General features: G+C 32.2%; 1 protein-coding gene across 3 annotated transcripts in view; it reads right to left on the bottom strand.

The window, feature by feature from the left end:
• LOC143240572 (afadin- and alpha-actinin-binding protein-like) overlaps positions 1–13,651 on the bottom strand; it is an 86,258-nt gene that overhangs the window by 9,140 nt on the left and 63,467 nt on the right. For 2 of the 3 annotated variants that reach the window (XM_076483234.1, XM_076483249.1), the window contains exons 9-10: positions 8,146–8,258; positions 1,953–2,120 (exon numbers count right to left, since the gene is read on the bottom strand). In XM_076483234.1, coding sequence (XP_076339349.1) covers positions 1,953–2,120; positions 8,146–8,258 — 281 coding nt within the window. The remainder of the gene's footprint in view (positions 1–1,952; positions 2,121–8,145; positions 8,259–13,651) is intronic. The other variant, XM_076483243.1, reaches the window with a different exon arrangement.

Below are 13,651 nucleotides of genomic sequence, written 5' to 3'. Positions count from 1 at the left end.
TTTCATACAAAATGTGTAGATGAGATTTCTTATGTGTAAAATCTGTGAAACATTGGAACAAAATTGTTCAGTTGATGATATTTATGTCTTTGTTTGATGGAACATGCATTGAATTTTTTTCTTACAAATTTCACATCAGTTAGTTAATGATATGATTTTCTCATTTAGGGCTAAAGAGAAAAATCTCAAATTTGAGTGTTCTATAAGCATTTTGCATTCAAGGTTCAAATCCATCTTCAATATCTTCTACTCTTGCTACAGAATAGCTAAAAGGATTATGTTGAGTTGCTAAAGCTTTCACAATTCCTACCAAATTGTTCTGAACAAATGTATTATGACAAATATATGACATATTTTAGGTTTCAATGTCTGCAAACCCTAGGAAGTTTAATTCAGACTGTATCATTTTCTTCTTAAGATAACTTCTAATTGTGTCAGCGACATTTGGAGAATCGTTTCATAAAGTTAACCAATAAGTAAGAAAACATTGTCCATTATCCTTTTGAAAACATGAAAGAATTTGTATCTGAAACTCATTTCCATTCTGCATAAACAAACAGCTTCGAAATATAGTAACATACCAAAATTTACTGTTGATTGGAGAAAAGTACCTGAAGTAACAGATCCAGTTGTTCATTCACGTGAGATATGGTTGTTTCAAAATGCCAATTGTTACTCTTTTTAGTAGATCATTAAGTTACTGCTCCTTATAAGCTTGTCCTGATGACATTCTTGACCTACTTCTAATACTTTTTGAAGAGCCTTCATAGAAGTGAAAATATTATCGAAAATATCTACAATGCTATGAATTGGTTTGAAATTGAAATCTCATTTAATAGATTTGGCTGTTGGTATGGCCACTGAAAGAATTACAATAACAGTAAATGTTCCAGTTATATTAACAGAGTGAATAACTATTATGAATTATTTTACTACTTTGTCACATGTTTTTGTGCTCTTGGCTATAAATGTATTTCTCCAAGTATCTTTCATTTACAATTAATTTTGATTTAAGTCATGACTTTAATACAGGTATATTTTTCTCTAATTTGCAAAGTCAGTGAAGAACTTTGGGTTCCAAAAAACATTTCTGGTAGATATTAACAAATAAGTGTATTTATCTATGAGCCAAACTTTGAATATAACATTTGCTTTGAATGATTTATTAACATGAGACCTCCAATAAATACACACCAATGTATTATTATCATAAAAGACATCCTTTGTTCACTGATGATTAGAAATTAAAAAATTCTAGATATTGAGATTTACTTACAATTGACATTCTATTATGATAATATCAGTTGCAAAAATAAAACAAGCTTAGTGGATCATTTGAAATTTCAACAGGTAACAATTAAAATTGTTTAGTCTTCACACTATGTAATCTACAAGCACAATAAATGTTTGAATTTTCTAAACAACTTCACATACTAACATTTTCCTGAACTACTTTTTCTAATTACTTAAGTTTATACATCAAAAGATGGCAGACAGTGAAACAAATTATTCATTCAAGTAACAGATGTTTTCTTCATGTTTCTTCTAACATCTTGATAAATATTTTACCCATGAAGGTTTGTCTGTTGAATTTCCCACAAAACTATTCAAGGACTATGTGTACAAGCTGTACCTAATTTAAAAGTGATAGACTGGAAGGAAGACAGCTTGTCAATACCACCCACCACTAACTCCTAGGCTACTCTAATCAAATAGTGCAACTGACTGTCACATTATAATGCAACTGCTGGTGACAGGAGAAGTATATTCAGTGATGGGATTCAAATTCACAACCTGAAGATTCCAAGTCTAGCATCCTAACTACTAGGCCATCCTTAAAATTACTCAATTATATATAAAAAACTCTGTAGACATTTATTACTATGACATTGGTAAAACTCAGTTAATATATAAGAATTATCTTCATTGAATAATAGCAAATTAGTTCTTACTTCTTGACCAAGACGAATTACAGCTTCTGTGAAAACTTCTCTCTCCTTATCAAAGTGTCTTTTCTGTCCCATAAACATTTTTCTTTCCTCTACGAATCTCTCCTCTTCATTTAATATACATTCACCTTTCAGTTTGTGATTTTCAGTTTCTTCATCACTCACTTTTACCTAAGATCAAATTACTGATATTATTACTAGAATTTATTATACACACAACAAGACAGTTTCATGAAATGAAACTACTAAGATTACCTCTTTTATTGTATAATAATAGACATCTTACTTCCAACTACACATTTATGGTGATTATTACACCATCTTTTGCACAAACCACAAATACTTTATAAAAGATATTGATATAGTACATTAAACATAACCATCTACTGTTCTACATAGTTTTTGAAACTATTCATTTGCTCAAAGAAAAATATCTAATAATTCTATTTCAATAATGATATTTACATATTTTTGCAATGAAGTTGAAGGGTTTATTATTTGAAATACCTGGACAACAGCCTTAGGATTTACAAAATTGTAATTACAGTGTAGCATACGTAACAAAGATACAAGTAGAAAAACTCTGCAATTAACAAACATGGAATGAATTCTAACAGTAGCAGGTTGGAGAGCTTTGATTTCATGGCAAAATCAAAAAAGAATATGGAAAATATGGAAAACTATGAAAAACTACACATCATACAAATGTCACAAAAAATTAACTTTGATTTTGGTTTACATGTATAACAGCTTGCAATAGATAATGCTTCAACAATAGTTACAGCCTATTCTAATGTTAACTCCAGTAAAATTTGCAATACATGAGGCTACCTACCCCTTACAAAACCAAAATGGATATCTATATGTTACAGTAAACCAAAATAATTTCCTCTACAACAATGCTACTATTAATGATGTCGAGAAACCCACTTGTTGAGAAATTTATATGCAAAAACGGCTCGTTTGGGTTGAGAAAATATTTTACATAGAAGGTTGAAACGTTGTTCGCTCTTCTATGTAAAATATTTTCTCAACCCAAACGAGCCGTTTTTGCATATAAAAATGCTACTATTAAGTACTCTTGTTAGTGGGAGTATATTCACTGTTATTTCCAGATTTTTGTTGATGTATTATACAATAGTAACTAGAGCTGAGTGATAAACTATAACTGTTTCACAAATAGCAGGTCAAAGTCAGTGTGTCAAAACTTCTTAGAGTTACATAAATATTTAATTAAACTACTTTACTATGAATGTATACAACTAAATGTAGCATCAGTATATAGTCAATAAATCAGACTTTAATGATATATCAGTTTTAAAGTTTTCAATTTTATAATGAAGTATTAAAAAAAATAATCTCACTTAGTAGGAGAACTGTGACATTTGCTCTTTAGGACTTCCCTCTTGCAGAATTTATTTACCACCCCTCTGAGAAGTATGGATTTTAATATATATTACTGTGGCAAATCAATATTTTTATGGCCTTCAATCTTATTTGTTTACAGAGGTAAATAACATTTACATCTACCTGTCACATCCTCTCATTCACAAATTTCTGATACTTTTCTCTAACACTGTAATAATATTTACAAATAATAGAAATTTAGAGTTTTAATCAAACTAACATATATAATGTTTCTATAAAGAGCATTTTACTGTTCAAATTTGGGAAATGCACTGACAAGCTCAACTGAATTTTAAAAGCTCTTATCGCACAGTTAGAAAGCCAGAAATATCACAATAGTTATAGGGAATTGTTTGCTTTTTGCATGCTATTATTCTTTGTTTTTAGATATGGTATATAACTGAAGAAAAAATTATTTTGTGTTTAATAACATTAGTATTAAAAAAAAGGCTAGGTTTCATCAACAGCAAAAATGAAAGGCCCAGGTAAGTACTGCATTTCTTATTTCTCATGAGTTTTTTTTATTTATTATAATAAAACTAAGAGGTACAAATAAAAAACATATTAGTTGCATTATGTAAATTGATACAGTAACGTGAGCTGCATGTTTTATGAATGATTAACAATGTGTGTCAGGGTTTTAGTTATACACAACTTTCAAAGAGCAATAAAATAATAAAATCAGGTATGTATACTGTTTACAGCTGTATGTCTCCAGATTTACAATGGGGTTCGATTCCCCTCGGTGGGCTTAGCAGATAGCCCGATGTGGCTTTGTTATAAGAAAACACACATGTATACTGTTACAAGCTTTAAGCTGTTTCAGATAAATATTTATGGTTTCCTGTTATAATTTGAAGTCATTTTAGAAAGAAATAGTAATTTAGATTTTTCTCTTTTTTTTTAATAGTGGTTACATGGTTGGTGAAATTGGTTGATAACATAGTTATGGTACAGGAAATAACAGATAAAATATATTGTTTTTCTGTAAAAAAAAAAAAAAAACAACTGATATTTATTTAGATTTCATAGATAATGCAAATACAATTCAAAATTTTGTCAGATAAAGAAAACTATTTTTAATCTTAATTTAGAGAAGTCAACACTTTCACTTCATACCTTTGAATACTTTTTTTTCCAAACATACTTAACCCTTTTGCCATGAGCATCATTTTTTGCACATGTCACAAGGTTCTTTGTGATGATGAAAAATTAATATGAAGTGAAAATGTATTGCAGATATGTCTGGTATGGGTATTAAAAACTTTAAGTAAAGTACAAGAACAACATTTTGACATTCTTAGGTCATCTTCAAGTTAACAAAAAGCAATTGTAACTGACTGTTACTGCACACATTTTTGGGACAAGAGTTTGAACATGTAAGAGATTATTTAGAGTCAGGTGCTATGCCCCTACACTGTCATACATGTTATGCTCTCATCCCCAAGATGTGCTGAATAACAGTCACTTTCAACCTGTTTTGTCAACCTGAAAGTGACCTAAGAATGTCAAAATGTTGTTCTCATACTTTATTTTAATTATAAGTTTTAATTCTATTAGCTGTCTCTGCAGTGGGTTTCTCGTCATCACAAATTACTTCACAATGACAATTAAATTAAATGAGTAAGCCTATAGTGTTTCTTTGTTTACTGTGTATCTGTATAAACTACCTTTCAACTTACTTACATTACCCCATTATTAACTATACATGCAATTTTAATGAAACAAAGGAACTTAACCCACAAAGTCATCAATAGAAGAAATAGCATTTCTTTTATCCAACAGTGCCAAAATGTAAAACTTATCCTTAATTTTGTAAAAGGACCCAGTAATCTTAATAAGTACACAAACATTATCCACAGCCTACAAAAAAAAAAAAAATTGTTAAAAGCTATGTTAAATTCAAAATACAAGTAATGACATGCAAATACAAAAAATGAATCTACACCATCAACTGGCCTGCTGCATTCATTCAGAAATTAATGGACTTGTACAATGCAGCATCAATCTAATCAAAAGCAAGTAGGTCAAAGAAAAAATGACTTGCCACAACAAAAGAATAAAACAATTAAGGTACCAACAATAGAAAAGATACAAACAAGATAAACCAACCTTACAATTAACAGATCTGACTGACAAGTAAGCACTGAAGAGCTACATCTGCTCAACTTTGCAAGAACACCAAGAAGTATTCCATCTATTGAAAATAGAAGGCTAGTGATCCATTCTACATAAAGCAAAAACACCAACAAAATAAGTGAAAAAAGTCACTGGAAAGAAAACAGTATCAACAGTAATTCCATTGACAACTTATCATTCCAGGTAGAACTGTAAATACTTATTTCCCAGAAACACCTGAAACAGTATTTTAAACATATATATGTAAAAACGGCTGGTGTGGGTTGAGAAAATTTTTTATGTAGAGGAGCGAACAACGTTTCGACCTTTTTTGGTCATCGTCAGGTTCACAAAGAAAGAAAGATGTAACTGGCCAATAGCTGACCACATGTTTGAAGGGGTTGTGTAACTGAGTGTATGAATATAGAGTACCTGTTAGTATGTTGATGATTACAATCGCTGGATTCACATCTACAGAACACACCTCAACATTAAGTTCACCTGTGAACACAAGAAACTTAAGCAAATACTATTTCTCAAACTCGAGATCACAAGAACCAACATACAAATCAAAACAGAAATCCACAGAAAAATTGCATCATACTGGACTATGCACATAAAACAAAACAAAAACTCAACACATTCAAAACCAAATAAATACAGCCACAAAACTAGCAAAGTTAACAATGAAATCAATTAAAACAACATTTCATCAACTTCAATAAATTTCCTTTGAAAACTGAAAAAATTACACATACACATACAACTAGGCCAACAACACAATCAACAGCATACAAATAATAAATTCAATGAAACAACTCACTATAAAACCCTGCACTGTTGCAACCATATATTCCTCATATCAGCAATAAAATAATCAACATTTAAAATGAAATCTTACAATGAAACATGACATTCCAGTAAACATTAAATTCATCCAAAAACTGGATACAAAACTGAACCCCATAATAAGTAAAAACTACACTGACAAATGTAATGCCAACATTATTTATAAAATACAATTTAACAATTACCACAATTTCTATATTGGAGAAATAAGCCAAAAAAAAACAAACAAACCCAGATTCAATGAATATAAAAGCACCTTCCCACATATTTTGAACACTGCACATCAAACAAAATGCAAAATGACAGAAGTTTTACTGATACAACAGCTCAAACCAAAACTGAATCTACCAAAAGGAACATCTCTATATCTATATTAATTAATCACCTAACATATAACTGCAACGTTCTCTACAATATCTTACACATTCACACTCTCGTTCATTAGACATGCCCAGTAACAATCAGTTCCAAGCTATCTTTACTAACCTGAAGATGACCTACAAAAGTTGAAACATTGTTCTTTTACTTTAATACATGTCATGAGGTTTTTGTGAGCTATCTTCAAAATTGAATTAAACTACTTTTTGTTTATGTTATACCAATTAGTACAGCATAAACCATAGCTAGTAATTCATATTTTAATAATATACAAGTTTTAAGCTCTCAATTTTATGAGGCAATATTTAGAAAAATTCTGAATTTTCCATAGTGTGAAAAATGTGACATTTTTTCTCTAGGCATTCCATCTTCTCTAATTTATTAACCATGCCTTTTTTAAAGACTCTTTAAAGTTTATATATATTCTTAATGAATTAAAGCCATAATGAACAGTTTTGATGTAATCTCCCTCTTCACAGAAAGTTCCAACAACTGAAGTCTGCAAGATAGCCACAGAACTTTATATATCCAAGACCCCACCCAACCCATTGTTACACATTCCCAGCAACCCTTATAGAATTCACTACCACCAAATCTATATTTTTATTCAATAACAAAAATACCTTCAAATAAATAGGCTAAGTATGAGAATCCCATGCCACCAGTTCTAGCCTATATTTTCATGACACAGCCTGAATCTCAAGAGATAAATTCAGCCTTACACCCACCACTATATCAGTTACAGTTTTACTGAAGAGAAGAATAGGAGGAAGAAAAGAAGAAGGAAGGTGGTTTTAGATTTTATACAAATGAAATTTCAGATTTTTGAGATGTTAAAATTTTTTAATCTTAACATGAAAGTCATTTTACACATGGACTAGTCTTAAAAAAAAAAAGACTCAATATATTTACAAACAAGTCTTTTCTAGTTTATTACAAATATTTCATTAAAACAATCTGGCTTTCTGTAAATAAGACTTAACAGTTACTGAAAGTTTTCCACATTTTGTGAAGCTATGCATACTGTATTAAACATTTTTAGTATAAACCATAATGACATTAAAAAAGTACAAAGAGGTCACACTATCAGCCAATTCGACCAAGCCCATGCAGGGTGTGTGTGTGTGTAAATGAGATATTCCGATTTATTGTCTACAAAAGAATCATGTTTACTGAAATTTTCAGAATTACAGTATGTACTCTTGTATGATCTCAAGTTACTTATATGTTGGTTAGAAGATCATGTAAAGTACTGTTTTAAAAGGATAATGTACCAAAAATAATCAAGTAACCAAACTTAATGTTTCTCATTATTAATAGTTTCAAATATTTGAACTATCAAAGTCTTATATGAGAATAATCAACTAATGAGCACGACAATCAGTTTGTTAGTCTCTCAGTACTAATAGTAAAAAATACACAAGTCAGTGATTATTAATCTAACTTGCAACAACTGTTCCTGCTGATCAATGATTTGTTCACACTTCTTTATCTTTTCTCTCAAAGCTAGGATTTCTGAACTTAGGTTTTCCTCTTCTTGAGTAACCTCCTTCGCTACTGAAAAATTACCAAAGTATAGAATATGAGTTAGCTCAAAAATAATATAAAAATATGCTATTACATTACAGTCATTACATACATGCATAAAAAAATTAATTTACAAGATCTGCAGGGTAGAAACAAAATATTTTTCTTTATAATCGTCACATATACTGAGACAATATCTTGACAGTTTTTCTTTAACTTTTAAAATTTGATTAGTACAAGTACTACAAGTTTGAAGTACAAACCTACAAACGATATAAAAGTCAAATAAACAATTTTGTATTGTTAATGAGAAAATCATATATTAGTCAATTTATGATATATATATTTTAAATTAATCTTTCTGGGAAGTGTTTCACAGTGTCAAATGCCTATAAAAATTTGGATGCACTGGAAAAACTTTTTTCTCTACAATCAACTTCATCTTAAGTACTAACTGATGTACAAACTTCTGCACATTAGCTAATTAATGTTTATAAGTAGAGTTCCTTTGAAAAAATATACCTTCAAGTATGTAAAGATGCACCCATTAAGCTCATTTTATTTTCACAAACTTTGCACTCTCAATTTTTGTTTACAAAACTCTGGTGAAAACTATATGATATGATGCTACCCACATATTTTAAATGCAATTATTTTTGAAAATTTACTACTTCTTGGTGAATGAGTAAAGCCTAATAGAAAAGAAAAAAAATTTTAATTAGTGCAAACCCCCAGGTCAAACTGTTAATTTGTTAGCTCATTTCAAGTTTGTGCACACATGGCAAACATGCTGCCACTGTCCAGACAATGGTAACTGTCTAAACTACTAGTGTAAGTATTCATCTATTTTGCAATCATGACTTGATTTCTCAAGAAACCTTTATCCAATAAAAGCTTTTCAGTTTGGTGATGTTACTCCATTTATTTTATTTGTTTAGAATTTGTTTACTCACTAAAACTTCCAAAACACTACTACCTCCACTTATACTAAGCTAGAACACCCAACAGTAAAGGTGAAAGGGATGGTGAAGGCTCAACAGTAGTCAAAAAAAGTGAAGAACTGTCAGAAAAGAACAGGTGTACCATAATTAGAAAAGAAGGCACACCAGTGGGGTGTAGCATTACTTGTGAAACAGGTATGCTCTTTTCCCAGTAAGGGACACTATAAAACATATAAGGTGGAAAATAATAGTCAGGCACCATGCCATATAATACACATTCCATCCATGGACAACAGATAGTAGTTAAGTCGTCCGTACATGGAACAAGCATAAGCATGTGACATAATGAATTAGAATATAGAAAGGTGTACATGGTTAGAGCTAAAGAAGCATAAAATATTTATGAATAGGCCAAGTGAAAAGCATCTATGGGAAGGGCTTTAGGATATGCTGGATTATGCCAAGTGTGGTCCATCAAGTCAAAAACATCAGTGGAAGCTCCTTGCATAAATTTGTTAGATCAATAAATGTGGTAAGTAGGGCGAGTTGAGAATTATTTTTTGAAACTTAATTTTCAATGTGTGGACAAACTGAAAATTATTTTCATGTTGCTCCAGCACTCTTTAATACTGCAGCATTTTACTATACAACTTTCCCATAGAATTTATATGGAGTAATTTTCTAATCAAATATTACTTTATTCCTTTGTATATGATTAATATAAACAATATAGGTGTATTAGGTACAGGAATGGTTATTTTCACATCATAGACAAATACAAGATTAATGCAATACAATCTAAATACAGGTTTTTTCCAATATTTAACACAAGTTTCCTTTCTTACAGAATTTAAGTACCATTCAATCCCTTATTTCAATTAATTCATTACCCTGTTCATTTAGATTCTAACATGATGCAATAGTTGTGCTGTATGTTACTTAATGTTACATGTTAATAGATGTTATTTTGATTCAAAGTAACAGTGATTGAATACTGATAGTGATCGAATAACGACTGATTACTGTGATTTGAAAAGACACTAAATTTTTTATATTGAGATGATAGTGACACAAAGATTGTGGATTAATAACAAACCTATCAAGATGTGATGCAGTATTGCCTCATAGTTTATATCAACATAAAGAGAAAGAAGAATGCAAAAAAACCTTCTGTTAATGACATATTAGAGATAGTTGCTTCAGATGTAAAGAAGTCCAAGTCAAGTCCAAAATGAAAACTCCAGAAACATGTTTTGCCAGAACTAACATGTCATGAAGATTGGCATAGTACAGAAGATCCAGAGTTTGAAACATATATTTCTTTGGTGGTCTGCCAAATAGAGAAGGTATTGACAAAAGCTCCAATGCAATACTTGCTACCAAGATTGGATCCTAAAATATGATGTTTATCAACAAAATAGATACTAAACAATAAAATGTTAACTTACCCCAGTCAAACATGAATAGACGTGTAGAATCACCACAAGAAGGAAGATGATATCTGCCCAAGGAAGACACAGCTATGTTGTGCAGATAAAGAACAACAAATGTATTGGCAGTTGTCCATATTACAGTCTGAACAATTTCCTCCAAAAGACAGTGGTGTCAAACAGCAAAAGACATATCCACATAATGAATTTTGTGTGAAGAAACATTATGTTGAAAGTGACCCTTCCATAGATATGTCAGAATATGCCAGTTGTATGAGTTGATGAACAAAGCCAGTGAGTTTACGTAACAGGTAAAATCCATGGAACAAATAGACAAGAGAAAGAACCACAAAAGGAGTCAGTAACAACCATATAATATTGGGGAAAGCAAACTGGATAAATTAGACAAATCAGCTCTGAGTGGGAGAACAGGTAGAAAAATGAAGGTGAGAAATTAGAATAGAAGACTAAACAACCTCCTTCTTGGGCAGATGATGTCCTGGGATAGAAGGACCAATCTAGATAGCAGATAACATAAGAGGAATGGCAAAGGTTGCAGGAAACATTAATGGCATAAATACTGGAATGATAACTGCATGCCAGAAGGGGGAGGAAATAGGTTTGATAGGAAAAATAGTACAAGGAGCACAATGCAATGCATTAAAAGGGAGAAATGGACATGGCAAGAAAGAGAACATGGAGATCCCAGTCCAGAAGAATGAAAGGAGGGAAATACATGGTGAAAAGAAGACTTTCCAGAAATTCGACAACAGAAGGTGTTTCACAGGGAAACCTTTTAAGTAGCAATAGCTGCAACAGATAAACCTTGATCAAACAACAAGGTAAAGAAACAGGACAAGATGGTCAGAAGACAAGGCATACAGACTAAAGTATGAAGTAAGTCTAATACCTCTGGTACATGCACAGGGAGGAAAGACAAATGGTACAGGAAAGGAAAGGCTCTACATGAATGTCAAACTCCTGAGCTGAGGCATGGAACCAGACAAAAGTCACATGGGAAGGTGAAGTGTGGTGGCATTGGGATGAACAACGTTCAATTGCAGTCATTGGAGGAACAACCATAACAGAGATAAGGGCAGGAGCTGTTGTTCTAGCAAAAGCTATTGAAGGTTGGTTGTTTGGCATTTAATGGTGCAAAGCAGCTTGGTTATCTGTACCAAACAACTGGTAAGAAGGGTAAAAGTATTATAAATGTTAAAACAATAAATCATTTTGAAGCAAAACAATGTCCAAAGTTTAGATAAAAGATCTAATTAGAATTAAAGAGACCAATGGTTCGCAAAAAGATAAAAACACAAGAAAGTTGGACAGTGTCACAGGCACCAATGACACTGTCCAGCATCAGGGGTAAATCCATAGAAAAGGGAATCACATCTAAGCTCTACAAAATGAAGCAACCAGCAGAATACAACAAAGAGAGGTCCAGATAAGGGAAAAGAAACAGGAGATGAGTCGAGTCTGAGGATAGGCTTATAGGTGAAGACCCACCAGTATTGGCTGAATGTCTATTTCCAGAACTGAGAGGTGAGGAACAGGAGACAAAAAAGAAGGGGGTTTAGCATTCCAATGAATAAGAAACACATACATATGCAGCATTCCCAACTGAGAATACACCCACAGAAAAACCTGAGAATAAAGGGATCACTAATTGGAATGTGATAAGTGATCTACCACAAGATTCATAACTCTGGGAACAAGACATGCCAGAACTTTTACGTCATGGTTATTTGGCCATGTACAGAAGATCCAGAGTCTGAAAACACAGTTCTGAACTTGGTTTTGCCCTTGCTTGGTGACACAGCTGACTATAGTATAATTGTCAGAATGAACTATAATCAGGCAGAGGAATGTGCACCTCCACTGTGGTCAATGCTGTTAAGCTACCAAAAAATGATGAGCCTGGTTCCAGATGGGAGATGAGATGGTCAAAGGGATTGTGGGGGAAGTTCAATAGAACAAGTAGCATACAATGAAAAAATATGTACTAAACCCAAGAGAATAACAGCTTCCAAAGAAGCCCACATCTCCAAATAGAGATAGAACCTCTTGTATAAAGGCAGAAAAGGTAGAGCCTTCACAACAGCTTGGAGCTAAAGTAGAAAAAGCTGGGCTCGACTGAGAGAGGAAGTGAGGAGAACCCTCCAAATGAATAAGATACTGTGAGGGGATAATAAAGGACTTCTCCAGCTTGATGAGATACACCACCCGAGTAATTTCTTGATCAAGTCAGCAAGTGTGAGTTACTGACTAGGCCATGAGAAGAGTCATCCGTATAACAATGAGTCTGAAGGCCCAGTGACTGAAGATAACATGCAAAAGAGCATACCACCTGACAAAATACACATGGGTCTGAAGACAGACTAAAAGGCAGTGCCCAAGACTGGAAAACAGAACTCGCATGGACAAACTGAAGAAATACACCATAACACTGGAGCAAAAATTCCACAGAAGTGAGAGGAATGTGGAATGTGATTTATGAGTGAAATAAGTGAAATAAATCTTCACTCTATGGTGAAGTGAGAAGTCACCAGAGAAGTATATAGCCAAGAAAGATTTATGATGGGCCTCCAATCTCCCACTTTTGAGGAGACAACAAATACATGAGAGTATAATCCCAGTTGAGTGGCTGCTACCCATTAAATAGCTCGTTTGTGTAGTAGGTCTCAAACACACTTGACAAGATGGCTGGACAAGGTGCAATCCTGAGAAGAAGGGCAAAAGTCTGGGAAGTAGTTAAAGTGAATAGAGGGAGAGCAAAATGGAAGGCAGAAACCCTCTGGTAGAATCCACAGAACTGTTGTGAAGATACATAAATGAAACAAACTTATGATAAAGTACTCATTAACAAACTAACAAAAAACTTACAAACTAAAAAAGTACATAAAAGTACATAAAAGATAAAATAACAAGTTAACCTAAAGTACAGAAGATAAATGATTCTGATATATAAAACAGGTAAGTTCATCAAATGAATTTATAAGACAAAGAACAAGAAATTAAAACCTACTCTGAAGAACATACAAATAAAAAG

This window comes from Tachypleus tridentatus, chromosome 2, assembly GCF_004210375.1.
Source record: "Tachypleus tridentatus isolate NWPU-2018 chromosome 2, ASM421037v1, whole genome shotgun sequence".
Lineage (NCBI taxonomy): Eukaryota > Metazoa > Arthropoda > Merostomata > Xiphosura > Limulidae > Tachypleus > Tachypleus tridentatus.
Note: the sequence above shows the minus strand (reverse complement) of the source record. Positions and strands in the feature narration are given on the sequence as shown.